The sequence below is a fragment of the Micropterus dolomieu genome, linkage group LG09 (genome assembly GCF_021292245.1).
Source record: "Micropterus dolomieu isolate WLL.071019.BEF.003 ecotype Adirondacks linkage group LG09, ASM2129224v1, whole genome shotgun sequence".
In the NCBI taxonomy this organism is placed as follows: domain Eukaryota; kingdom Metazoa; phylum Chordata; class Actinopteri; order Centrarchiformes; family Centrarchidae; genus Micropterus; species Micropterus dolomieu.
In genome coordinates, this window is record NC_060158.1 from 8,795,133 (window position 1) to 8,821,975 (window position 26,843).

The following is a 26,843-nucleotide window of genomic DNA, read 5'->3' on the forward strand; positions in this document are numbered from 1 at the left end:
TTTATGAAATTAATGATAACATCAAAGTTTTATTTATTTAGTTGTATTTAGACCCCATACAGTAATTGTGATTACCATTTTGTACAATGTTCTTTTGGTATTATTTTGGGGATTATGTTGTTTACAATGATTTTATAAATTAATTTATTTAATTAGTTTTGTTACCTTAAACGATTTCCAAGAGGTTTTGCAAGGAAGCGCTACTTTCTCCTTTTCATTTTTTGGGTAGTATTTTTATTTTGACCTAGGCTCTCCCTGAAGTTTAACTTAAAGCAGCTTTCAATACCTTAACAATGAATCAGATGCATTCATGTAATGTTGTAAAGTTGTTGCTCGCAGTGACTAACCAACAGATAAATATTATTATAGTATATTAGTGTTGGCAAATTTACTGTTTTGGTTCACTGCTCTCATCAGTGTTGTTTGCTGCAGCAACAGGCAGCTGTTTTCAACAACAACTTTCATCATATGTTAATATTTTGTTTGACATATTTGCTCGCTACCGCAATGCATTTTAGGCTTCTGTACTCCTCAAATTCTTCATCTGGTTTTATATAATTCCCCTTTCTTCTCAACCAAACTGTAATCATAATAATAGAATAAACATTATTAATCAGAAAAATAATTATATATATATATATATGAAAATAATGGTTAGCTGCAGCCCTTCTACAAATGAAACACAAAAGGCTCACACACATACACTTACACACAAAAACACCCTCATCATCTCAAACTCAGCTGTAAGTGTCACATTTCCCTCCCACAATGCTGCAGCTTTAAAGCACCCTGGGATTAGTTGCCTGATTAAAGCTGCGTGTGCTCACACATCCGTGCAACACACACCACATACAGTAAACACATATGCTCAAGGACACACACACACACACACACACACTCCAATCAGACAGGGAACAGAGGGGGTCAATATGCTCGGTCTGTCACCTTGCCAACTGGAGGTCTTATCATGCATCCAACCAGGCGGAGAAGCATCTCGCAGCAGAAATGTGACTGTCAACACATTATCAGGCATCATCTCCATCAAATCACAGCCCCGACCATAAATCCTGGACCAGTAGTTCCTGACCTTTACTGTCTGACGTACTCACGTACCATTATCAACACCAGCTATTGTGTTCAAAGTGTGTCAATTTGAAGTGATTTTAAACAATTAATCACACAAAATAATAATAATAATAATAATAATAAATACCTTTTATTTGTAGAGCGCTTTTCATAGTACTCAAAGACACTTCACACAGGTTGAAAAATATAGGTTAAAATGGTAATTAAAACACATTAAAATATATAATATATACAACACACAACAGTTAATCATACATAAAAAGCTGTTCTTTTGATTATGTTACAATATCATTTTCATACAATTGAACTTTCAGTGTTTAGGTTGGTTTGGTCAAGTTTTCATTTTTACTAGGCTACTACTTGGAGTAGCAGAATCTAGATGTTTCAATCATTCATTTATAACTATTTAAACTGGACGTTGAGCTTTTTCACCATTTATCCATCCATTTTAGCTAACAAGTGTTCATTTGCTCAACAGTTCAACTACTCTTGCTTGCTAACTACATTTTATTAACTCAACTGTTGCGTTGCAGCTGACTCAGTTTGTAGATATATATATTTTTAAACCAAATCAAAATTTCTATCTTTTCTATCTTTTTTATTATATTATTATTATTATTATAATTGAGCTAACACTACTCCAAAATCTTGCACATAACCACCCTGGTAACTGCAGCAGAACCCCCAGTTGGTAATCATCATTGACGTCCAATTACTGGGATAGCTCTCATGTTAGTGGGAAATGGTTCAAGTGAGCTGAGGGTCAGGTTGAGAGGGAGATGCTGCATAGTCATATCATTTTGCCCTTGCAGTAGTCTGACTTAGAGCTGAAAAGTCTTCTCCTGCTGTGGATTGAGAGACATACAGGCCTACTGGTCAGCAGAGAGGATGATTGGGGAGCAAGAGCTGATTCTATACTGTGTCAGTATCATATTTATGACCTCGGTCTACTAGCATTTAAACTGCAAAATAAGTATTTTTCACCTCTCTTGTTTCCACTAATACAGCTCTGCTGTATGCAGGGATCTGTATGTTGTCTGAATTTTAAAAATGTTCTTGACACTGAAGCATTATCCTGCAGTAGCTGGTGACAGGATGATGAACAGTTGGTTCTGCAGCTGAATGCAAGACCAATCCAGAGGCAAATTACTCACAGGGGAAGGTGTGCCCGGGCAATGTACAATGAATGAACAAGTGAGAGGGATAAAAAACAGAGTGAACATTGAACTCTGGATTTTAAAAGATGGCCTTGGCATCCAGTTAAGAGTAATTCACGTTCACAGTGAGCGTTTACGTGTGCAGCACAATCTAAGTCTAATACAGACTTTTATGGCCTTGTTTTTCAGCAACCGTGGATCACTTAGATCACTGCCAAGTTGAAGGCCAAATAAAGCAAAGCTTTTAGCCGCGTACAAGGAGCTATTCAGGTCATTGAAATACAACTGTGACAATCAGACGTAAATGAAACCCTTCATGTTGGTGAGGTTGGTCAAACTGGGGCCTTGGAACGGTTGCTAAAGGCTACAGAGCAATAGTGCTGCGACTGTTTCCTCTGATCTGTGGTGGATTCAGCTAATGATGCAGAAGGGAATCAATCTACTGTAATGTTTGAGCAATGTGACTGAGAACATTAAGCACAGGGCATAATGTTTGCAAGAGCAGTTTTTAGCCTTGGAAATGTAATGACTTGAAAAAGACTGATGTCAGTTTTGGATCCTTGTGTCGGTTCAACCAAAGTTTACTCTAGAGGTGGAAATCACAAATCATTTAAATCGGGTCATTCAGTTTAGTACAAAACATTTGTACAATCACTACAATTAATAAACTATGTACATTTTGGGGGGGAAATAAGCTTATTCATTTTCTTTCTCATAGTTAGATGAGAAGATTAATCTCAATCTCATGTCTGTGTGTTCAGTACGGAGCTAGAGCGAAGAAACAATTAGCCTAACTTAGCATAAAGGCCCGGAAGCCAGGCGGGAACTAGCTATCTAACCTTCCTTAAAAATAACATAACATTTTTGTTTGTCTATGATTATCTATACACGCTTATCTGTGCAGCATTGCAGGGAGCTGGAGCCAATCCCAGGGCACACCCTGGACAGGTCGCCTGTGCATCACAGAGCACATAGAAACGAACAGCAACTCTTTGGATAATTTATAGTCACCAGTTAACCTGCGTGTCTCTGAACGGTGGGATGTAGCCGGAGCACCTGGAGAGAACTCAAGCAGACACGGGGAGAATGTGCAAACTCCACGCATATTTGTTTGTGTATGGATTAAACAAAAAAGATAAAACATATTAATCAGTAAACTGTAGAGATGTGGGCAAGCATTTTCAGAGAGCCAGGATAGCTTCTAGTCTTTTTGCTAAGCTAAGCTAATCATCGCTTGGCTAAAGCTCCTTCTTATCTCACTTTCAGAAAGCAAATTTCCCCAAATGCTGAACAATGTCTTTAAACATAAGCAATTGCATCCCCATCCAGCATAACCATTTGTGTCCAACACTGGCAGCAGCGTGATGCACCAGTAATTAACAAGTAATTTTACCCTTCTGCAATGATAATTACAGACCACATGATCGCAGCTGACTCACTCTGATCCACTTGGCTGACACTGACACACTTCTTGACCTTTCATTGAGCTTTTAACCATGATTCAGTCAGTGACACAATCAGTTTGAAGATTTTATTAGAGATTATTTTTTTCATGCTTTCACGGCCGCACCTCTTCTTCCAGTGAACAAGAAAATAAATACCTGAGGCAAATCAGCAGTGTTTTGTAAGAAGTACTAAGAATTTACGAGAAGAGGATGAAGGAGGATCAGACCACATTTTGTCCTTTCTTTTCTGTCTCAGACAGTTTTCAGATTTCTTCTTCTGAGATAAGAAATTGTCTCTCTCTTTTTCAATTAAAGGATTAGTTCACCCGTAATGTTTGAAAAAAAACCTTCACTCAGATATAATACAGGGGAATGAGATTTGCTTTGTGGCGCTCAGAGCATTGAAAGACCTCACAATTTATGTCCAGCGCAGTGCTGCAGGAAGTTCATGTGTTTTTATGAACCATGATGTTTTTCTAACCTTAACCAAATGTTCTGCCTAACTTTAACCGTAGACCAACCATAGTTAATGTAATTGCTACTGTGTGTGCAGATAAGGTGGAAAGCAAGAATTTTCAAAAAAACTATGTCATTGAATGTAACATTTTGCAGAACCAATATTAACGTTCCTGTTTGGTGTTAGGGCTGGACAAAAATTCAACAATGACATCTCTTTCCTAAATCACTGTCCCTGTTTATCTGGATCATCCACAGTACAAGCTGTCAACAGCTTTCTTCAGTAAAAACAAAAACTGTTCATGTTGAAGTCTGTTGATTATCAGCCATTAACCTATTTGGGTGATGGCAGAAATCTGAAAGACAGATATTCGGAAAAAAAAAAAAAAAAAAAAAACTATCTGCATAGCCTTTAAGGTATAACTTTTCAAAGTTTTAGGTAAAAATGGCAAGAAAAACATCATGACCCCAACCCTGTGTTGGATATTCTCGCTCTTCTGTCTTGTGTGTTTTATACATTCCTCTCTGCTGCTGCCCGGACACAAGGCTGCACAAGGTCACAGGCCACAAAGAAGTAGACACTGAGGACGAGTGGGAGGCCTCCCCATCTGAGCTCAGGCTGTGGAGGAAGGCAGCCAGAAGGGTGAGGGTAGAGGGGGGGGTGGTCCCATAAATCTGCCTGAGCTGGTTTGCGAGAGTTTGAGGGACAGTGTTTCACGGGCAGCAGTGAGGGGCCACCTTGGCCTGGCCTGCACAGAGGAGCTGTTGTCAGGCTTCCCCACCAACCACCAACTAACACCTCCTGCCTCTGTCCATCCACCGAAACTGTAGCAAGAAGCCCTGCTTCAGGCAACAGAGTTCTGTGATCTCCACTTATGGAAGATGTATGGCTGCCCTGCCCTCTGTTAAACCTGGGGTCAGATCTGCATGGGTGCTTGTGTAACCCAAAACTTCACAGACACCTGGCAGAGATGAAAGGCGGGCTGCTCATTTTTCACTTGCACTATTACCGGCTTTTTCTGTGCTGAAATGTGCCATAATAACACTGAAAGATCTCAGCTTCTTTAAAGACTGAAAGCCCTTTCTGCTCATGTAATACAGTAGGTGTGAGACCATAAATACTGCAGGCATGGTGGCAGTTGTCATGACAACCAGGGCTCGCCGCTTGAGCCCACACGCCAATACAAATCTTCCCCGGGCCTGTGATTGTTTGACTTTTCCGCAGAGATTCAAAAGGAGGATTTTGGGGCTGTAACTCAAGCTTGCAAGAGGAGCTCTCTAAATCTTTAAAGGTTCACTGTGTAATATTCATCAGGATCTATTAAATGCAATATAATATACATAACTATGTTTTCAGTGGTGTATAAAGACCTTACATAATGAACCTTTATGTTTTTATTACGTTAGAATGAGTCATTTCTATCTACATACACCAGGGGTCCCCTAACAACGTTGCCATGTTGCGCTGCCATGTTTCTACAGTAGCAGAACAGACAAACCGCTCTACAGAGCATGTTTCGTCAGTGTGTTGAATACTTACAAAGAAGAACAAGAACAAGAACAAGACGAACAAGTAACGTTAGTAGTAGTAGTAGTAGTCGAAAAAATAGTAAGAAAGTATGAAAAGACTAGAAATTTGGCCAACTAGAGGGCCACAAGTATTATTTAGCACAAGAGCCGCAGAGTGTATCGGCCACCGTAGCTTCTCCTGAGCACTTCGAAAGGGAGGGGTGAGCAGTGCATTTATGTGGTGTCGGAATAATCAGAATCTTTCTTCCCTCCTGAAATCTTTATTGCAAAAAGAGAAATAAAGTGTACATTGGACATAAAGAAATATACAGAATTTTGATTCGTGCAAAATCCCATATTGCAAATACATAGATCGCAAACATGTAATTTATAAAATGGTTTTAACGGTTAGTTTGCTGTCATGTAGAGTGAACTAGATGTCTGTATGTTGTTTATATGCTCTGATAATCCAACACATCTTTGTGGTAGTGTCCATGTTGATTCCACATTCTGACTTAACAGCGCATGAACACACACTGAAGTCGGAAAAACATCTTCCCAACTCAGGAAATGGGACCATCTTGAGGAGAATGTGAATGCACCATGAGCCACCGGTTGCAATTCGCAATCCTCACCACTAGATGCCACTAAAACATACAAACTGAAACTTTCATTTCTACCAACGACGAGCTGATAATGCGCATGAGGCTTCAGCTGAAATCAGCCAAAATGACACGCCACTGGAGATTGAAGACTAATGGGCTCATTCAATCCAGCCAAATGTTGTGAGGAGGGGATAAACAACCTATTTTGGCTTCTTTCAGGCAGTTTTCTTCCAAAGTGTTGATATAAACAGATGGGGAAAATGAGATGTGTTTGTCATAGGAAACAGGTGTTCACATGCACACAATCACATGCCATACACAGAAAAGAATAGCCCCCCGCACCCACTTGTGGCCCAGAGAATGGGCTCCAGCTGGGCACGGTGTATATTACACAAACGAGTGTTTTGAGTGCCCTTACAAGAGGTATTCATCTGAGGATATGAGTGTTCACAGGGGACAATGAGAACCGATAGAGTCCCTGTGATTGTGATAAATGAGCTGACACAAATTAGAGCATTCGGAAACACATGAGAGGCAGGCTAATTACAGGAGATTTCTACCCCTTTAGAGAAAACAGTCTCAATAACAAACAGACAGACCCACGTCGGGCCTGTATGTGTGCTACATGTTGACAGAATTAACTTATTTTCCATTCAGTGTTCATGAGATGCAGATCTTCAGTACGATAACTAATACTTTGCAGAAACAAGCTGTGTGCACTGAGGAGGTGTGAGCAGGGTGGTGCAGATAGGCGATGGCTTTCCTGTCAGCTTGTCAGAGATCTATTTGGGTGTTTCTCGTCGTCTCCATTAGATGCTGAGCTGAGTGTACTGAGGTGACATCTGCGCTGTCTTCACTCACATCAGGGTGAGCACTAAAATCAACCTAAATAAATGTACAATAATCTGTATTGTCTTTGAGAAAAGCTAGTTTGTGTGGTGTTGTGTCAGGAGTTGGAATAGAGAGATTGACATATTTTTGATGTGATGTTCATTGTCAGTCATCATCGATTTCTTCCACCAGATGTAGACAATACTTGTGCTTGTTGATAGATTTAAGCAAACTGTAAAAAAACGACACAAATAAATGAGTCTGAGTCATTTTCAGATTGTAGGAAACATCTTCATGGTATGCAGTTTCAACTAGCAAGATTTGTGAACCAACTTTAAAAGACGGATTTGTCAAGACCAGCGTATGTTCAATTCAGATGTCTTCTTATTCTGAATTCTTTATTCTTATTTCTGAAGAGCAGTGACGAGCAGCAGTGGAAGTCTTTTAAAAGAAAATGCATCACATCTTTTCCCTATTTTTACCTCTGTCCCTTCATCTTGATGTCAGAAGAGAGAAATCAAATGCCTATTTTTTGTGCAGCCTGTGGTGATGTTTAAGTACCTGTTTGTGCCACCTGAGCTCTGCAGTGCAGATGAGAGTTTGAAACAGGTTTTTATTTGTTAATTTAAGAGCAGGATGATGGTGTTGGGTAGGTTAAAAACAAAGCTGGGTGTTGTAATTTTCTTCTGAACCAACAGACACATTTCCGTGCTGAAGAAAATGCTACATAATCACACTTCCTTCACGTTCAGGGACAGAAACGACCAGCACTTTTCTTTTTTTTGTCACATAGAGGTACATGAGACTTCCTGATATGTAATCAGTGAAATCATGTTTAAAAACAAACTGTAGCTTTAGCATATTTGGTAAATCAGACATAATTAAATTGTTTTCAATAAACTTTATTGCAACAAATTCAGAAAGTATGCAGTAAATAACCAGCTTGTAAAGCTTTTAGGTGTTATACTAAATTATAAATCAATTGTGTTGTGGATACAGATAATCAGCTCAGAAAAATTTGGCTTCCTGCTTGGACATTTTGGTTTATGAAAAGTCAATAACCAAACCCTATTCCAACTATTATCAATGACCAATATGATCAGGCAGGAGCTGACCTTACTAATAATTACTTAGATGAATTTCAGCTGGCAAAAAACTTTGTTTAACTTTGTTTTTTGTTTATAACCTTTTAAAGGTCAAATAATACCTTGAAGGACAGCTTCAAAAATGACTGAGATCAAGTAGCCTACCTTTATCTTCTATCTATCTATCTATCTATCTATAAGAAAAGGAGCTTCTTACAGTATAACTCCAGAACTTGCCTAAGAATCATCATGTTTTAAAGTTTTATTCAGTATCAAACTATTGCTGTGATAGTTTTTTGTGCTTTCATGGGTTCATTATAAAAAAGAACTGCTAGTAGCTCATTCAGAATACTTCTAATGGTACCAAAATGCTATTGTCAAACTGTAGAGCATAATTACAGACAAAGTAGTGAGAAAATGTCTTAAAATTATCTTTTAGTTTTACCATTAATATAGTAGGCTATTTATATAGAGAGAGGCATTATCAAACCACGTCGAAATAATTGTTACATACACCTTATGATGCACTCTTGGACACATAATCAGTGATAGTAGTCGAAAGAATATATCTGTTGTTCCACATTTAAAAAAAAGGAGATTTAATCCACCTTTGTATCGTGATAATGACGTCACTTTTGTAAAAGAGCAGGGCGAGCGGCGGGAGGGGGCGGGATCATAATGTTCCTTTCGACAAATCAGCGGCTTTTTATGCAAATGAGCGGGTCGACCGTCAATGTGGTGAAGAGCAATCTGGTGTAGAGGAGTAGAGAGAAGCGGTGCGGATCCAGAGACATTCCTGCGTGCGTGTTTCTCCGTCTATGAAGCTCTGGATGGCTGGCTAACCAGACAGAAAATCACTCACACAGTTATTCAGATGTGCACCTCTTTGATGCGATAAAGCGGATATATTTCTCACTTTTACTGGAGTCACAGAGAAGAGCTGCAAGATGAAATACAAAGTAAGTGATGCGGCACAGATTGGGTCGGTAGTTTTTTCTGTTGTGTTCATACTGTGCGCTGGAAGACTTTATTTACAACAAAACTGGGTTAGTCAGAGGAGTCGAGTTGCTGTGAATATGAAACTTTTCCACGTTTGGTTTCATGGAGCTAGTTAGCCTATAACTTCTATAAATTAGCGCATCCGGGTTTGTTAAAAAAATGTAACAGGAAAACAGCACACAGCATGTCAGTGGTGGTGAGATTAGAAGGGGATGCTGTCACTTTTCTTATCAGATGTTTCTGGTTGAAATGTGTAAATGTGTGTGTGAATGTCTCATTTGACGCTATTGATTGTATGTATCACCATCTCTGTCTTCAGGCTACATTTATTGCCACCACAGGGACGCAAATAGAGTGAAAGCGCAACCTTCCCCTCCCCTTTATAAAGCAGAAATATAGTAACCGGAATAGAAACATGTTGCTTCTCAAGTTCTTTTGATAATTTGTGCTCATATTTTACTGACAGTGGCAAAGACTGTTAATGTAAAACATTTTACTGAGATTCAGGTAGGCTATAAAATGACCATATTGATTATTGCTTTATAGCGTCACTTATATCCTCTACAGTGACCTTCCTTATTGCTGTTGGGCTTTGTTTGGTTATTGTTATATTAAGCTAAAAATAGCTGTAGGCAACCGTTTTCCCCCTGTATATGTAGCTTATTGTGTGTGTATGTATATGTACTGTATATTGTATTGTTTTCTTGATTGATCCATCAATTGTTTGGTATTTAAAATGTCAGCAAATAGCAACAATTGACAATTGGTGTTCCCTGCTGTCTCTTGGGGACATTGTAAAATGTCAAAAGATGTTCAAATCTAATGATCACATGAGACAAAGAGAAGCAGCAAAACTCACAACTGAGAAGCTGAGATCAGGAAATGTTTAGCATTTTAGAAAAATTACTTAAAGGATGAATCAATTGTCAAATTAGATGCAAATAACGTTGGACTAATTGATTTATTGGTTATTGTTTCAGCTGTAATGTGATAAGTTACATTTACTTGAAACTCAAAAACTGATTTATCAAAAAATATAACCAGAAGTGAAAGTCAGTGAGGGGGATCACCTCCTCTGGTCTTGATTTGATCTCTCACATTGCTCTTTGTGTCAGCATGCAGCCAATCAGAGGTTCTGTTATGACCGTCACCATGGTCCACTGAGGTTCATTTTGTGATTGACAGCTTGCTGCAGCTTGATGTCAGCTTCATCTGAGGTATAGGAAGCTTTGGACTGACTTTTGTGGAAAGCTAACATGTTTTGACTCCTGCTTTGGGAATGCACTATTTGGGGAAACACAGCGCATTTAGCAAGGAGACACTTTTTCAATAGCTGTTTTCTGTGTGAAGTGTGAAGTAGCCATTTGAGTTTTGGCTCAGACTCTCGACACAGTTCAAACTGTAAGCTGTAAACTTTGGGTTTCTTCTCTTCAGCGTCTACTGGGCCTGCATGGTGTCACTCTTTAGCAGGGTGTGGTTATGATTGGAGGGCGTCTACACTGTGTATCTGCGTCATGGTCCTAACTGACTCATTGTCCCTTCAGGGGCGGAAATGACTTTGACCAGGTCTCCATGATCACTGTTTTCATCCTGAACAAGAAGATTGATCAGTGGATGTTAATAAATGTGATCAACACAAGCGTTTCCAAGCTGTTATCTGTCTGTAGGAAGGAGCTCTGTACAGCACGCAACCTCTATGACGTAAAACTACATCCACTCTTCTTTGTTTGCCACATGTGAGATAGGGAGAGCATTGAAATCATGCAGACTGCTCTTTGCTTATGGTAAACATATCCACATTATGCAACCCCGCCAGAGGAAAGTAGGGTGGCAGGGAGAAAGAAAAGAAAGGTGACGACACATGTTGCGTCACTGCTGTTTATTGGATTTCTTACAGGTCAGCCTCTCACAGATCTTTTAAATAGTGTCAAACTTTACTACGTCCCCTATCAGATCTCAGCATTTGCTCTTGATCTCAGCTGCACTGAATTATTCACAGCTATATTAAGCGCTCCTTTCCTCACAGAGTGGTAATGTTTCAACAGAAGCTTAACGAGGTCGCCCTGGCTGGTGGCGCCCTGTCACATGTCCTGAGTTGAATCAGCCCAGATGCTGCCCTGGCCCCTTCTTCTCTGACATCAGAGATGGTTGCCAACGATGTGTTCAGGTGTGAAGGGAAGGTTTGTCTTACATAGGTCACCTAATGCGTATAATCCCCCTGACGGGTCCAGACACAAACAGATCTCTTACAGCGTCAGTTAGGCCCAGGGGTTACTGATGAGGAAGAGCATGACAGACAAAGAAAAGGAAGAGATGGTACCTGAGGGAGTTTAAAGGACAAGATTGATACCACCCCCTTTTCTGTAGAGAAAACATGAAGCTCGAGCCAGGAGACAGTTAGCTCAGCATAAAGACAGCCTGGCTCTAGCTAGAAGGTAATCTACCTCTAAAGCTAATGTGCTATATCTTGTTTGTTTACTTCATAAAAAGCACAAAATGTTGTTTTACAGAGTGGCTAAACCAGAAGTCAGGTAGTTAACACATAAAGATTAAAGAGTGAAAACGCTTTCTTTTGTTTTAGTTTGACCCCTCGTAAAAACCCCAAGTTCTTGTTTTTGCTCTTCAGTTGTTGTACAGCTTAAACAAACGAAAAATAACACGTTAATCAGTAAGCTTTAGAGATGCTGGTGGGCAGATATTGTTCCCTTTGGATAGAGCCAGGCTAGTTATTTCCCCCCATATTGAGTCTTAATGCTAACCTAAGCCAATTGTCTCCTGGCTCTCAAAATGTCAAACTATTCCTTTAAAGAGTTGTGACACAACTTTCTGGGGCAAAATTAGTAAAGAGGCTTCCACAACCTTTGAACTCATTCCTTCGTAGCTGACGTAACTGTTGCAGAAATAGCTTCACAACCACAGTGAAGAGTGATTAGGTGAACCCATATTCTGGCCAATATATGTGTGTGTGTGTGTTTTCCTCAGTGTTTCTTTTTTACGGGTTCAGGTTCCAGGCACTGGTCCAAAAGCAAAGAGGGCTGGAGGAGTGCGGAGCAGACATTGTTCTGAGAGGGAGGAGGATCTGTGATACTGAAAGAGCATGCAGAAAATGAAAGAAAGAGGAAGTTGTGGGGGGAACGAGAGGGCAAACAGAGTTAGATGTATTGTGGGGGGGGGATGGGAGCCGCAAGGTCGATGAGTGCCCCGTGAGAATGAGAGCATTTCAGGCGATTGTGCGTGGGAAGGTTGTTCGGAAGATGCACATGATTGTTTCAAGGTGCCCCTTTACATTGGTAATGAGTCTGGCAGCGGGGAACGCCGTCTTTTATTTTCTTTGTGTTGTGCATGTTCGGTTGTGCAGAAAGAGACGTTTGTCTTCCCTTGAAAGAAGAATAAAGTTTGTTCAGAGAAAACCAGGCAAACAATCCTTTCCTCTGCTTTATCAACCTTTGGAGAAACCCCTGCAAGTTTTATGCATACATACAATCAGTGAAATAGCTTTTCCATGTGGCTTTTTCCTACTTCTTCAGTCATGTGAATTCATCACAGAGTATTTATTAGTCAGTGCAGAATTACTTGCCCCTGTGCCCCAAGTTTGCTCCTGTGCAAGATTTTCAGTGAGCGTGAAGAGCTTCTCCCCCAGTGAGAATGAATGCCCCCCCCCCCCCTGCTGTGTCCTCGCACCATGAGCCTGCCATTAACATTTGAAAACGGTCAGCGGGGAGACAGACTACACTGTGTGCTCATTTCAGCCAGAGAGACACAGAGAGAGAGAGAGACTACCCAACATCAGCGACAATGCATATAATCATTTCCATGTTTGACCTTTGGCGGAAATAATTCTCGCAGCCCCCTTCCTTCCCCCCGAGGAATGCCAAATATTTTGCAGGGTCATCTCTAAAGATGTAGCGGGCCTCTGTCAGCTTGGTTTGACCCTGCAGAGAGTCGGTCCTAATGACAGATAAGAGGACAGCTGGGAACACCAGCGAAGAAAAGCGTTTTATTACCACTGAACTGAATTAGTACACACAACCACAATTTAATGTGTTTGGAGGACTGTCAGTGACTGTAGCAAGCTGAACATGAGACGTTAGCTGAAAAGATGAGTTATTTTATAGCTTGATAAGTCAAGCTTTGATAATCAATATATTGGTTCAGTCATTTTTCAAGCAAAAATGCCAAACATTTTCTGGTTCCAGCTTCTCAAATGTGAGAATTTGCTGTTTTTCTTCGTCATATATGTCAATTAAGCTGGATATCTATGAGTTTTTTTAATGATGGTTGGATCAAACAAGCAATCTGAAGATGCAAATTATAATGTGCATGTGTCACTATTCTCTAACAACAAACGACAAAACAAAATGATTAATCTATTTAATCTAGAGGGAAATCTCCAGATTAATCAAAAATTAATTGTCGTTGGATCTCAGAAATGGCTAAAAAAATTGTGATTGCTAAACTTTATTAAGTAAACATCCTCGGTCTTTTGTTAAAAAAAAATTACATATCCATCATTATCCGTTTCCTTGAGTTATTTTTATGATGCAGTATACTGTTTGGCGTTCTCTTTTTCTTACTTTAGCTATAGTTCTGGCGCTTTTGATGACTATTTTTTACAATTTTCTGACATCTTATGGACAAAAACAATCAGTTAAAACTAAATAAAGAAAATACAAAATGTAAAAGCAAAGTACATCATCAGTAGTTTTTTTTTCTAAAGTACTGAAGTGTTAAAAATGGTGAATCTTTCACTCTAATAAACAAAAGATTTCCCCTTTTTATCTCACATGCCCTTCGTGTTTCAAAGGGAGAAGATGGCAGCCTCAGTCATTCTGCTTTTTGTGTCTGTGAGATCTTTTGTGTGGCATGAAATTGGGAAGACACTGGAGTGAATCTCCATCTCATTGGCTATTCCTATATGTAAAACCATTCAATGTGGCCCTGCAGAGATACCATGAAACATATTTCACATCTTGGCTAATGCCCCCTGGAGAGATTAGCTCTCGTCTCGGAGGGGTTACCACTATGCACTCATGTACCCTCATTTGGCATCAGTGCCAAGCTTGGAAATAAGCCACCTCTCGTCTTCGTCAAAACTGAGCACTTCTTAGCTGGGGCCCCTCAAATGCCATCCATACTGTCGTTTTCCTTTTTGACTCCTGCAGTTGCAGTCAGTTGTCTTTTCAGATCAGAGGTCAGTGTCAGCAATCAAACAAAGTCCCTGGAAGAGTTTGCAGAGATTCACAGCTTTGCTCAAAGACACGTCAGCAGCATGTATGCTTGCCAACATGGGTCCTCAGAGTGAAGGACAGTTTGTCTTCCTGGAGCTTCACACCATTCAAGCAGCCCTGGAATGACTTGGCAGAATGTGAGAGGCAACGTTGCACAATATGCTTCCCCAGCAGCCCTTCCAGTATTCGATACACTTTTGAGAGAGTTTCTCCAGTGTAACGTCTAATTATAGGTTAGTACTTGACGTTCAGGACCAGAGAGAGGGAGTCCAAGATGTGAAGCGATAAGACTAGGTCAGTCGTAGCCTGGATCCCTTTGGGTTCTGCGGGAGGCAGGAAATGCTGCAGGCTAAGAAGTGGGAGGGAAACAGAGAAGGGCGTCATGTCAAGTTACCTTGTAGTTTATGTGACAGTAAAAAAATAAAACAACTATGATTTATGGACAGACTGAGGAGGAGCTGGAGGAGAACATTTTAAGCAAGAAGTTACTCAAATGGCTTCCTGTGGCTAAATCAAAAGGTGGCTGACAGTTGTGTCCTGCCCGTGTCGTATTTCATTCAGGCAGATTGGTAGAAATTAGGCAACTAATAATTATATTGCATTATCATATTTAAGTCTTATCTCAACACAAGTAGCCTGACAAGAGCTGTAAAATAAAGTGTTGAGGAGTGATACCCTTCATTAAGATTAACATACTAATTTTTGTTTTGTTTTCAGGGAAACTCCACGATTATGACGGAGTTTTAGTCATGCATATTCAGTGACCTCATCTCAAAACCTCCGCTCTCAAACTGAGATGTGTTCAGCATCATTGGTTTGTCGCAGCTTGCAGTGTGGTTAGATGTGGCATGGCACATCACATCCTGTTGAAGACGCAGTCATGCCATGCTGTTGCTGTTTAGATGTTTCAGGGTGTAGCAATTTCTTCACCTAGTGTTGCAGCTCTTGAATCACAAATGAGAGAGGGAAGGTGGTGGGTGTCATATTTACACTGGGGATACAATAGTCTTTTATGCAACACCAGGCAGAATGAATAGAGCTTTTTGTATCAGCCTGGAGGAGCTTAGTGTGCTGTGTCTTGATATCTGTGGGCCGGTGAAAATAGTTACAGAGAGATGTAACTAAAACAAGTGACACAACAAAAATGAACAAACCAACAAGCCTGTGATTTCTGACCACAAGGCTGGGATAAGCTATTGATTGCTTACAACTCTCGTCATGCCACTGTAACTGTGTCATAAGTATTGATTTACAGATGCTCGCATAAGATATCAATCAGTTATAGTGTGGCAGCAGTGCACGTGCTGGATTACGTATTCCTGTGTGTTTATTGGCTTAAAGTGAAACCAAGCTGTGACATGGTACTTTTTTCATCAAGACTCTTCCAGAAATAGAGGATGTGATGTTTCACCGAGCCTGCTGTGTAGTTATGTTAATACACGGCCGCTGGCTTTTTGAAAAGGCTTTAATCAGAGGGTCAGCCTCCCTGAAAACTGGCCAAATGAAGAAATTATCATGTACCCTGAGCTCTGAACCGCTTCCCATGAGCTCTCTCTATCCAGAACCCTTCACACGGCCCATTTATTTGAACTGGCTCTCACCCGCAGCAGGCCGCACTCTGAGGAACGGCTCGTAAAAAGTCATCAGGTCCTCATTACCGTCATTACTATAATTATTTTCTATATTTAACCATGTGAAATGAGGCCAAATGAGTGTGCTGGTTCGCCCCTTTCTGCAAACCACCCCGGGACACGTGTTACAGTGGTATGGCCCTAATTGTCACTCAAGGAGGTACTGCGTGATCTTCTCACAGTCGGAGCGTACCACTTTTTTGGGAGCAGGTTGTGTTTGTTTGGGTTGAAAACATCCTCGTCTCTTTGAAAGCAGGGCAGCTCCCGTTGCTGTGGGGACGCGGGTTTCTGCTGTGTGGTGCGGTTTTGTTCTTGGCCGCAGTAGCAGGAGAATTTGAGTATTTGGAAGCTTGTTTAGCCAAAGCCACCTTCATTACTATTAGACTGATGTGTACCCCAGAGAGGCAGAGCCAAAACCACCCAGAGAGTTCTTACTGAAAGCAAAGGTGGGGCCCTTTCAGCAGGCGGTGCAGTTACATAAGGGACTTTTTTATTTTTGGATTCGTCAGCAGGCTCTCCACAGAAATGAGAGGACGTTTATACAGTTTGTGTTCAGGCGAGACGCCGGTGGAAAAAAATGACATATTTATGTAGAGGTGTGTGAGTCAGAGCAGAGAGGGGCTCAGAGAGGAGGGGCTCAGACAGCTGGGTCTTCAGGCTGCATATCGAGCTCCAGGTGCGAATCTGGACAGCTTAGCTTTGCACGATTTCTGCTTTCTAATGACAAAAACATACGAAGGCGTGAGAGCGTCTCTAGAGCCAGATGTTGCAGAGGGCAGCATGAGATGTGGGAGACCCAAGTTCAAACTTTTATATACCTCCTTTTATCCTTTTTAATGTCTGATGACCTGATATGTTTTTCAATACTTAGGCCAAAGTTTGTTATTCATCTTTAACATCTTTAAAGCTGAATAATATATCAATAATGAAATAATCAACTATTTTGATAATTGTTTCAGCAATTTTTTAAGCAAAAACAAGTGAAAAAAAATTCAGATTCCTGCCTCAGAGATGTGAGGATTTTTTGCTTTTCTCTGTTTTATATCATTATAAACTTAATATCTTTGGGTTTTGTACTGGTGAAGGTGAAGATGTCACCTTGGACTTGGGAAGTTGGCATGATTTTTTTATTGTTGTTTGCCATTTCATAGTCTGAACGATAGATCAAAGAAATAATGGGCAGATTTATTGATATTAGAAAATAATTGTTAGCTGCAGCCCTAAACAATGTAACATCTGAATTATCGATCACAGTGGCACCTTGTGCATATTGAGTTGTTGCAACTCTAAATCAGAACAAATGGTGTCAGTCAAAGGCAAAAACAGACATTTAACTAGATAAGGTTACAAAATAAAATAAGAATAAATTAATAAAGGATACTGAGTTAGACAGCCTTATTTCCTCAGACATGTTGAGCTTGAACCCTGAACATGTTTATGAAGCAGTACACACACTCATATGGGCCGAAAAGGTCTGAAATATAGCAAAGAGCAAAACCATTAACATACATTAAACGTCGCCTTGAGATAAGATCTTGTTTTTACCATCTGTCCACCTCTGCCACCCTGTGTTATTTCTATAGGATCTGAGGTCAGGACCAGAAAGTCTTCATATTTACATTAGGAAGCAGCAGTACGCTTCTCGTCTCGCTGACTTATATCGGATAACTTCCTGGAAGCTCGCACTCATCTGTGGGTGAAGCAGAAGGGGCCCTCCCCGCCTGCATGACAAATGGTGAACACATGTGTTTATAGGTGGATCAATGGCAAGTGGTGGAGTCACAGTGTTGTGACTAACCAATGTTTATGCCAGAGATGTGACGCCCGCTTTAATAGTCAGTTTCACCTGCTCCGATGACCGTGGTGCAGCGCACTGAAGCAAACAAAAACACGACAACAGGAGCTAAGCCTCCCCCCCCACTGCATCACTTCAAAAGGATCTGCGTGTAGCTGCTAACCATTACAGCTAACAACCTGTTTGTTCAATATGATTAGGGGTGATGTTTTATGTCTCACATCAGTCATTATGTTTGAATTCTACTCTGGCTCATCTCTGACTCACTAGCAGTGGAGGGGCTACAGTTTAAAGGGGATCATGTTTTCTATTTCTATTGTCTGTATACTTACCTGCAGACAAGTTCTGCCCCATTAAAACTAAACCACAGTGAGAACAAGAGTTAAGAGTGTGAAAATGTGTCCAGCAGTTCCCTTTTGGGATCTTTGTGGTACCCAGACTTGCCGCACAAGATGATACTGTATGTGTTCATGTTTGTTTTTTCCACATACACAGTACTTTGCTCAGACTGCCTGTGATGATTACAGCTTGACCTTTTTATCAAGTATCAAGGTGTTAGTAATCCTAATTGACCTTCAAGTATAATTATTATTAGTATTTAGCACCTAATATTACCCACGTGTTTTGTTGACATTGGCTTTATTTTTTCATTGTTTAAGGTGTAAATGTAAATATTTTTCTGGCGTCAGACCTTATTAAAACTAAATATGTAGAAGATTAGTTAAGTGGTCATTTTTAACGTGACCACAGACTGGGAATTGCACCTGGGATGAAGATGACAAAAATTAAATAACCATCTTTCCGCTTGGTCTTCCATCCATCCATCCATCGTCAACCGCTTATCCTGTGTACAGGGTCGCAGGGCCGCTTGGTCTTAAAAATTAAAAAAATTATTTTAGGTAGGCCTATTACGTAGGTTTTAAAGATGTTTCGGTAGGTCTTAATGATGTTGCTATTCATTTAACACTATTTTTGTAGTTCTTTTTCTGTTGTTGTAGTCGCTGTAATAAAACTACAAATGTGACCAACGTTAAACACACTATTACATACACACCATTATGTGAATTAATTTACTTTGCAAGTCATTCTGGGACTTCAATTTTCATTCATACTTTTTTATGGACATGAAATACATCTTAAATTCATAATTGTCTTAAAAATTCCTAATTTTTACTTGTTGAAACCTGCAGATACCTTGATAAAGCATTGTTATTACAGTGTACGTTGACCCTGAGAGCTCAATGCACTGCAACTTAAAAAGCACATGCGAATAGTGAAAATGTATTACACCGTGTGTTTTGTTTATTTGTGCACTGTCACAGATACAGAACAAACTGTATGTGTAAGTCCTCAGTTGAAAATCATGTTCAGGGGTACATCCTGTAAAAGATTAGTCTACATCTGCAGTGAGGCTTCATGAAAGTGTGAATGTTTGAGCGTTTGTGTGGCTGAGCTGTTGACACACGTGAGATGTTTAGCAGAAATGAGCCTCTCTGTGTGTTTTAGAGAGCGGATGCAAGGTTTCTCTTGCACCTTTTCCTCCACCAGCCTACTGTATCTCTGCAAAGTGTGGCTTAAATATGAAGGTGGCTTTCACTGCCTTTTTTTTAATGTGTGTATAAGTGCACACGTTGGTTAATTGTGTGGTTGGTGAAACTGTAGGTTAGAATATTCTCAGTCTCATCTCCTTAACGGCCTCTCATATTTGGGAATGATTGCTTGTTAGTGTTATGTCAAATCTTTATTTCTGTCACAGAACAGTGCTGCTCTGATGACACGTTGTTAGCAGCTGTAATAATAATATTTTCTAATTGTTTCAGGTCCCCTAACACCACTACTGACAGTGCTAACATCTTTTTGTTTGCAGGAGCTGAAGCTTTGTAGTGTGAAATTATTGTTTTTTTTTACTTTTTGGTGACATTTTTGTGAATGAAACTTTCCCACAGACGGAACAGAACAGGTCGCCTTATATAGCAGTTTTATGATCAAATCTCACAAGCACGCACTTCTTCATGAACAGGTGGCATTCATGAGGCTGAAACAAGAGATTTCCAACAAATTTGTGCGGTTAAGAGGGTTTGGTGAATCTGAGGTGGAAGACTCATACGTGCAAAAGTTTAGAATAAGAATACAAAAAAACGGTCTTGCATGAGGCTCAGTGTCATTGCTGCTATAAACTTGTCCCTGATTTCTCAGAACCAGTACATTCAAACTGTAAGACAGTTGTAATTACAGTAATCAGCATTTCCTCATGGAAGCCTCTGCCAACCTTGATCAAGTTATTGGAATAAGCAGACATCCATGTCCGCTTCCCAGTGGGCGACGTTGACCTCTGGGGGTCACAATGGAACTTGTAGCAGCTTGTTGGTGGCGGGTGGTGATTGTGAGGTTGTAATTGTGCGACGGGCGTTGGTGGCTAATGGTCCTGACAGTGTACTTAGTACAATAGCCAGGGAGGCCTGGCCCGTAGTGAGAGATAACGATGTCTCTAGCAGAGAGTTTCACATGGGAACTGACTGAATAAGGCCGTGTAGGAAAGAGGAAGGCCAAAGATGTTTCAAGAAAGCCTCAAACCGGTAGCAGCCACAAAGTGGGCTTCCTGATTCCCACACTGAGCTACTGAAGGGTGAGGTGTTAATAATATGGGCCAAAGAAGAGGTACTAGAAAGATAAGTGAAACCGGAACTTTTTTTTGAGCTGTATTTGGAGGTTTAAACAGCTGAAGTTGCTGTTTCTTGTTTTCTGATAATCCTCACTATGTAGAATTTTTTTAAAAATCCAAATGTGCATGTAGATTTTAGTCCGATTAGGAATCCAGTTTAATCCACAACTCATCTTATTTCATCTAATATGAGCTAAAAGATGAGTTCATGAAGATTTAAAGCCAGCAGCGTTGTGGTTTCAAGCCTGCTGTTCCTCCGCAGTCTCATCTTCATTATAATAAAAAAATGTTGCCATTTTATTGCTGAAACACATGCAATAATTGTGGACAAACAAGACATCTGTGTTACTTATTTAAAAAATAAATGAAGTAGACAACAAACACTCTCCTCCGCCTCAGTATCTAACGTTAAGGTGTCTTTGAGCAAGGCACGTAATTCCTAATTGTATTTATGGAGTTTATATAGCCTAAAGTACAGGACTGTTGTTGTTCCCAGGAATTAAAAGTTTATTATATGAAGCAGCTGAAAAGGAGTATTCACGCTCAGTTAAGTCCTTCCTTGGATGAATAAAGGCTAAAGGAAAAAGACTGATGCATTTACTGAGGCAATTAGCCTTAAATGCCTCTCTCAGACGCAGAAGTGGCACACTCTGGGGCTTTTCCTATCTCCAAAATCTGTGGTTTTGAGTCGCTTTCCCCTTAGACCTTACTGGCCCTTTAGATAACTGTGCCCTGGAGCAGGGCACAAGCTGAGAAAAACCCATCAAGTTCAGATTGGTTTGAAAGACATCTGGCGTGGAGCTGGGGGGCTAATGCAATCCTGCATGGTAATTTGAGGTGCAGAAAGAAGTTCACCAGCATGTCATTCACCAAAGCCTTAACTTAGCATAAAGACTAGAAACAGGAGGAAACGTCTAGACTGGCTCTGTCCTGGACCACTAAAGCTCACTGATTAACATGCTATATCTCATTTGTTTAATCCGTAAGTTTAAAAACAAGTAGTGGGGGTTACGTGCCAAACTACTGCTTGACCACGAGCACCGACTTCCTGAAGTCTTGTAGTCACGTGAGGAAGCCTAGCAACCAGCAAAGACTCCAGGACCAGCCATAAAATCACAACTTGTATTTTTTACACTTTTTGTTTTTGATTAAACAAACAAGGCATAACAAGCTTTAGAGGTACCAGTGTGAGGCTAGTTAGCCATTTCCCCTGATTTCACCATGGACTGTATAAAAGAAGTGGTATTAATAACTATGACTTCACCCGTTGGTTTGTGGACTGCCGTTTTGAAGCTTTGAGTTCGGCAGTTTGTCCGTCACCATGTTGATTTTTTGCAACCAGGAACCCGACATGCGAGACTGTGGTGCTACTTAGCTTTGTTAGCTAGGTGCATCCGTAATTAACTTTAATTGTGATTTTAACCGGGATGCTAATTTTGGCTAGCTAAAAACAGGCTTAAAACAAAATGTAACAAAACAGCTGACTCCTAATAAGCTTTTTCAGCGGTACTGGTTAAATGTACACAGCTTGACAGTTCGCCATTTTAGTCACCTGTCAATCACAAGGTAGTCCCTCCCTAAATCATACTGTCTATATTCCTCAAAATTGGGCCATTATTTTGGCCTACTAAATGAACATCATGCAGTATTGAAGAAGACTTGAAAAGTTATACTTGAGACGAGGAGTCGCCCCCTACTGGCTGTTCAATAGAATGCCGGTTTGAGTTACTTCCGGGTGGCTTCACTTTTCAGACATGGAGGTTCCCGCTTGGTTTTCACCCTATATTAAGCTAAGCTAACCCACTTCTTCCTTTAGCTTCATATTTAAAATACAGAAATGAGTGGGATCTGTCTTCTTATATAACTCTTAACAAGAAAGCGAATAATCAGATTTCTCAAAATATCAGACTATTCCTTCTAGGTTTAATATAATTTATTAGACCGAAGGTAAAAGCTGCTGTTAAACTTTGCCTAAAGAGCTTCTGGTCTGTCTTTCTTCAGAACCTGATGGCCAAAGCGTTGTATGACAACATGCCAGAGTCCCCTGAGGAGCTGGCCTTCCGTAAAGGGGACATCCTAACGGTCATTGAGCAGAACACGGGAGGCCTGGAGGGCTGGTGGCTCTGCTCCCTGCACGGTCGCCAAGGCATCGCCCCTGGCAACCGCCTGAAGCTGCTGATCGGACCCATGTTCGAGGCCCAGTCACCGGTTGGCGCCGCTGCACAGTCCTCTCCTCAGAGCTCTGCCTATCCGCAGAAGGCTGGCTCGGGGGCTCAGGGGATCTACCAGGTGCCACCTTCTCTCCAGAGTCCACAGCAGCAGAGTCAGCAGAGCATCTACCAGGTTCCCCCTGGACAAGACATCTACCAAGTCCCACCAAGGAGTACTCTAGCTGCTGATAACACTCCGAGCAAGGTGAGGCAGAAAGAAAGGAAACTTAAATTTACATTTCTCTACTATTTTCATAATCAGTGACTCAGTGTTTGGTTGGAGGGAACAATTGTGGACTATTGGCACATTATTTGTCAATAAAATGTAAAAAGAGAACAAAGATAAAAAAGACAAAAGCAGCAAAGCCTCGCATTTAAAAGGCTCCAAAGGGTTTTGGATTCTATCCTTTATGTGATTAAATTTTCTCACATTCACACTCATTGTGTTTCAAACATAGTCATAAAGTAGTGGGTCACAGATTTTAAAAAACAAAATAGTATTCATTATTGATCATATATATACATGGTATAAATAGGGGGTGAAAGCATAATAAATAGAAAATGAGTGGGTTTAGAGAAAATGCAGACTGGTCTGTTCGCAGACCTCGATAGACAGTTCTTTTGGATCAGAGCGGATTTAAAGCAAAACATCAACTCTGCTGATGGGTGTGGCCTTTGCTGGCAAGTGTGGGTATTAGATGTGATAGGACATGGCATTTACACTGTGACCTGTTGTCCTGCCAGTTTGCCACGACTCTCATCAGTGTGATTGCACGCACAGAAAACAGGAGAGATTGTGGGTCTGCGATGCGAAATGTGGACAGGGTGTGCCGGGCCTGGCGCTTACCACAGAGCAGGGTAGTGTTTTTGTGCAGGGCTCCCATTTGGCTTTTCTTGTACATTGGCACACTGTGTGTAGCAGAGCCAGTCTAAGCCACAGAAGGGCAGCGAATATGGGAAGAACTTATGGAAAAGCAAACAGCACAGAGCTGTTTTTTGGATTTTGGTGGAGTCCAGCTGCCTGAAAGTAGTTTTTTCTGAATTTAAATGCTGTAAGCAGGGTTGCTGGCAAACCCATTACACCTGGCATGGTCTTTCACAGTATAGCTATATATACAATTGTCCAAGCAGTGTGTCCATTATGTATATTTCTTTATTTTATTGGCTGGATGGTATATGATTTAAAGTGTGTATCTCAGGATGCCCTAGAATAGTCTGTTGCTGCACACAGAAACAACCAGATACCTAGTGAGTCTCACATTTGTTCTGATATGCAGAGGAATTATCTGGACATATAATATTCTTAATTGTATGTTTATTCATTTATAACAGAGGAATTACAAGGATGAATGGGGCAGAAATATTGAAAATCAGGTGTCTGAAGAAATTAAAATGTTACCAAAATAAGTAACCTACAATTTAAAAATATAATAATATTATTATACATAAAAAAGAGGGTTAGCCAATTCAAAATTTGTCAAAACATTTACAATCCATAAAATTAAAAGGGGTGTGTGTGTGTGTGTGTGTGTGTGTGTGTGTGTGTGTGTGTGTGCGCCCAGATCAATATCACTGATTTTAGCTGGTTCAAAGTGAGACTGCATTACTTTTGAAAGAAGAATGAATAGATGTTCCCTTTTTACAAACAAAAAGTTTAATTCATAAGCAGTAAAACACGTTCTTAATCCATTAAATACACTCTCACTCTTGTCACTTATGGTAGATAATGTTAGCTGATGTTAGCTATCATAAGTGACTGAATGTTAGCCTGTGTTGGCTATTATTAGCTACCATTAGCTACTGTAAGCAACTGGTCATTACATTCTTCCATGGTACGTAATTGTAGCTTGTAAGTAACTGGATGTTACTTAATGTTAGCAAACATTAGCTAATGAGCTTATGCTAGCTGATGTTTGCAAAATTAAACTAAATATTGCTTCAAAACTAACATTCTGTCCTTTTTTATCCCGTAATTGTCATTTGTGTTCACTGTAGCCACATTTTTCAGCAAACAAGCGTGAGCAGAGTGATCCTTAATTCAGGGGCAGACGTGTGCTTAAACAGGAAGGAAGGATTTTCCTGTGTATTCAACCGTTTAACTAGTTCTAGCACCTTAGACCAGATCATTCCCCCAGGAGACTGATCGTAATTACATGCTGGATGAGCTTTTGATATCCTAAGGGGGTTTTTGGTTTTAAAGAAATCAGCTTCAGCCATCATTGAAATGAGCTATGGTGTGTATTTTAGTAAGTAAATAGGCAGCAGGCGCCGAAGGCTTAGAGGACTTTGTGTGATTCACTGTGTGATAAAGTCAGTCGGAGCCAGGAGGGTGAGCGAAAAGACCTGCCAATCAACCTGCACACATTAACACATCAGCCCCGTCAACAAGCACCTCTCTTTTCCACTAACAGGCCTCAAGGCTTAACTGAGGAATGGTATTAAAAAAGGCTTTGGTGATAACATGGAAAATTAAATGTGCTTCTAATGAGACTACGTTTTGTGCTGTAATCTTGTTATTGGAGAGATTAAATTGAAACTTGGATGTTTAACTTTCCCACCAATCTGTGGTTATCAAAGTGGTGCAATTCTCAGTGGTTGTTCCTGTCTATTAAATAGAAAGATTTTGACTGTGTGTTATATTTACGTCCATGTGTGTCATTGTATTACAGGAGTACAAACAAGGCTCTGTTGTTTTCCAGTGACGTCTGACTGTTGGACAGAAGCGCCATCAGTCTCTGTGGCCGCAGTTGGTCCCGTTAAAGCCAAACAGCCATAGCTGTAGTGAAAACTGAACGATTTCAGGGAAAGTGTTCTGGCTCAGAGAGTGGAAGCTGAAGGAGTTATTCTGGGCATCCGGGGTTCAAAAAGTCCCCTTCATGTTTTGCATAGACTTCAGTTTTAGCTCTGTGGTATAAAGTCAAATGTATAAAAAGGCAAAGAGAGAAGTCAACTACGACTTCCTAGGAGCATTTTGGTAAGAAACATCCAAACACATTCAGTGAGCAAAGCTAACAGTTATGTTTTGTAGAAAACTCATGATGCATTAATTAGTATTAGACTGTTCACTTTTAAATTCTGGGTCAACTATTTCTTCGTCAACAAATAGTTCTCCTCTAACATACTGTGCTTTATTATATTATTATTATTATTATTATTATTATTATTATATCTTGCATTTATGAATAATATTTCATCTTAACTCTTGAATATTGATATTATATAAATATACTGAATTTTTAAAACATAATAGCTACAGTAACCCAAAACTAAAGTCAAGTTAACCTGAAAACATCCTTATTTTAACCTAATGTGTATTTTTCTTTTTTAAAACTGCTTTTTGGGAACAAATCTAATCCTCTAAAATCCCAATGATACCTGAAAACATAAAGTATCTTTGTATCTACTTCTCTATAACAACAGCGGCAAAGATTCAGAACTTAGAGCTTTTTGTTTTACCAAACCGATGGGGGGGAAAAAACAATATTTCTCAAAGCTAAAATAATTCAAACTGACTGCCATAATATCAACCAGCAGCTCCTTCCACTTTGAAACTCTATAAGCTCAGTTCACTGCATCATAATATTTGTGGAGATGAATTTTGTTGTTGACGTGAAATCCAAACCCTGACCTTTGCTCTTCAAAACACCAAACTCAGTCTTGTTTACTACTGCGTGTCTTTGTGAAGCAGTATTGATGACAGGCTGCGAGCGTTGACTCATGCCGCGTGCGGTGTGATGTGCTGAAGGCCAATGGAGCTGAAGGGGAAACCGCCATTTTCTTGTTGTCAAGTGTAAACGTGAATTTAAACAACACACATGCTCGCTTCCCAAATGATTATGGACACTACTGCAGGCTTCCTAGACTGATAGTCCCCTCTCAAATTACTCTAAAGCCCCTCGCAGTGAAAGGTTCCTGCTTGTCCTTCACCATGTGTGCATAGAGTCGTGTCTCATCTGCACATATCCTCCAGAATGTGTCCTCGGGTTTGATTGCCAACCCCACAGTGCAAATCCAGATTGGCGACTGGTTATTTTCTCTTCATGTGGTGTGGGACTCGGGTATATAAAGGCACACTGAGGTTTGGCACTCTCTGACTCTCTGACTGTTTGGTTTGATGCTGTGGCCTTGTCCTTGGGTGACCCCC

The 26,843-nt window shown here is 40.3% G+C and overlaps 1 protein-coding gene across 1 annotated transcript in view; it reads left to right on the forward strand.

Moving 5' to 3' along the window:
- Positions 1 to 8,936: 8,936 nt before the first annotated feature.
- nedd9 (neural precursor cell expressed, developmentally down-regulated 9) overlaps positions 8,937 to 26,843 on the forward strand; it is a 31,393-nt gene continuing 13,486 nt past the window's right edge. The window contains exons 1-2 of the mRNA XM_046058449.1: positions 8,937 to 9,133; positions 22,491 to 22,904. Of these exons, the coding sequence (XP_045914405.1) occupies positions 9,122 to 9,133; positions 22,491 to 22,904 (426 nt within the window). The 5' untranslated portion in view covers positions 8,937 to 9,121. The remainder of the gene's footprint in view (positions 9,134 to 22,490; positions 22,905 to 26,843) is intronic.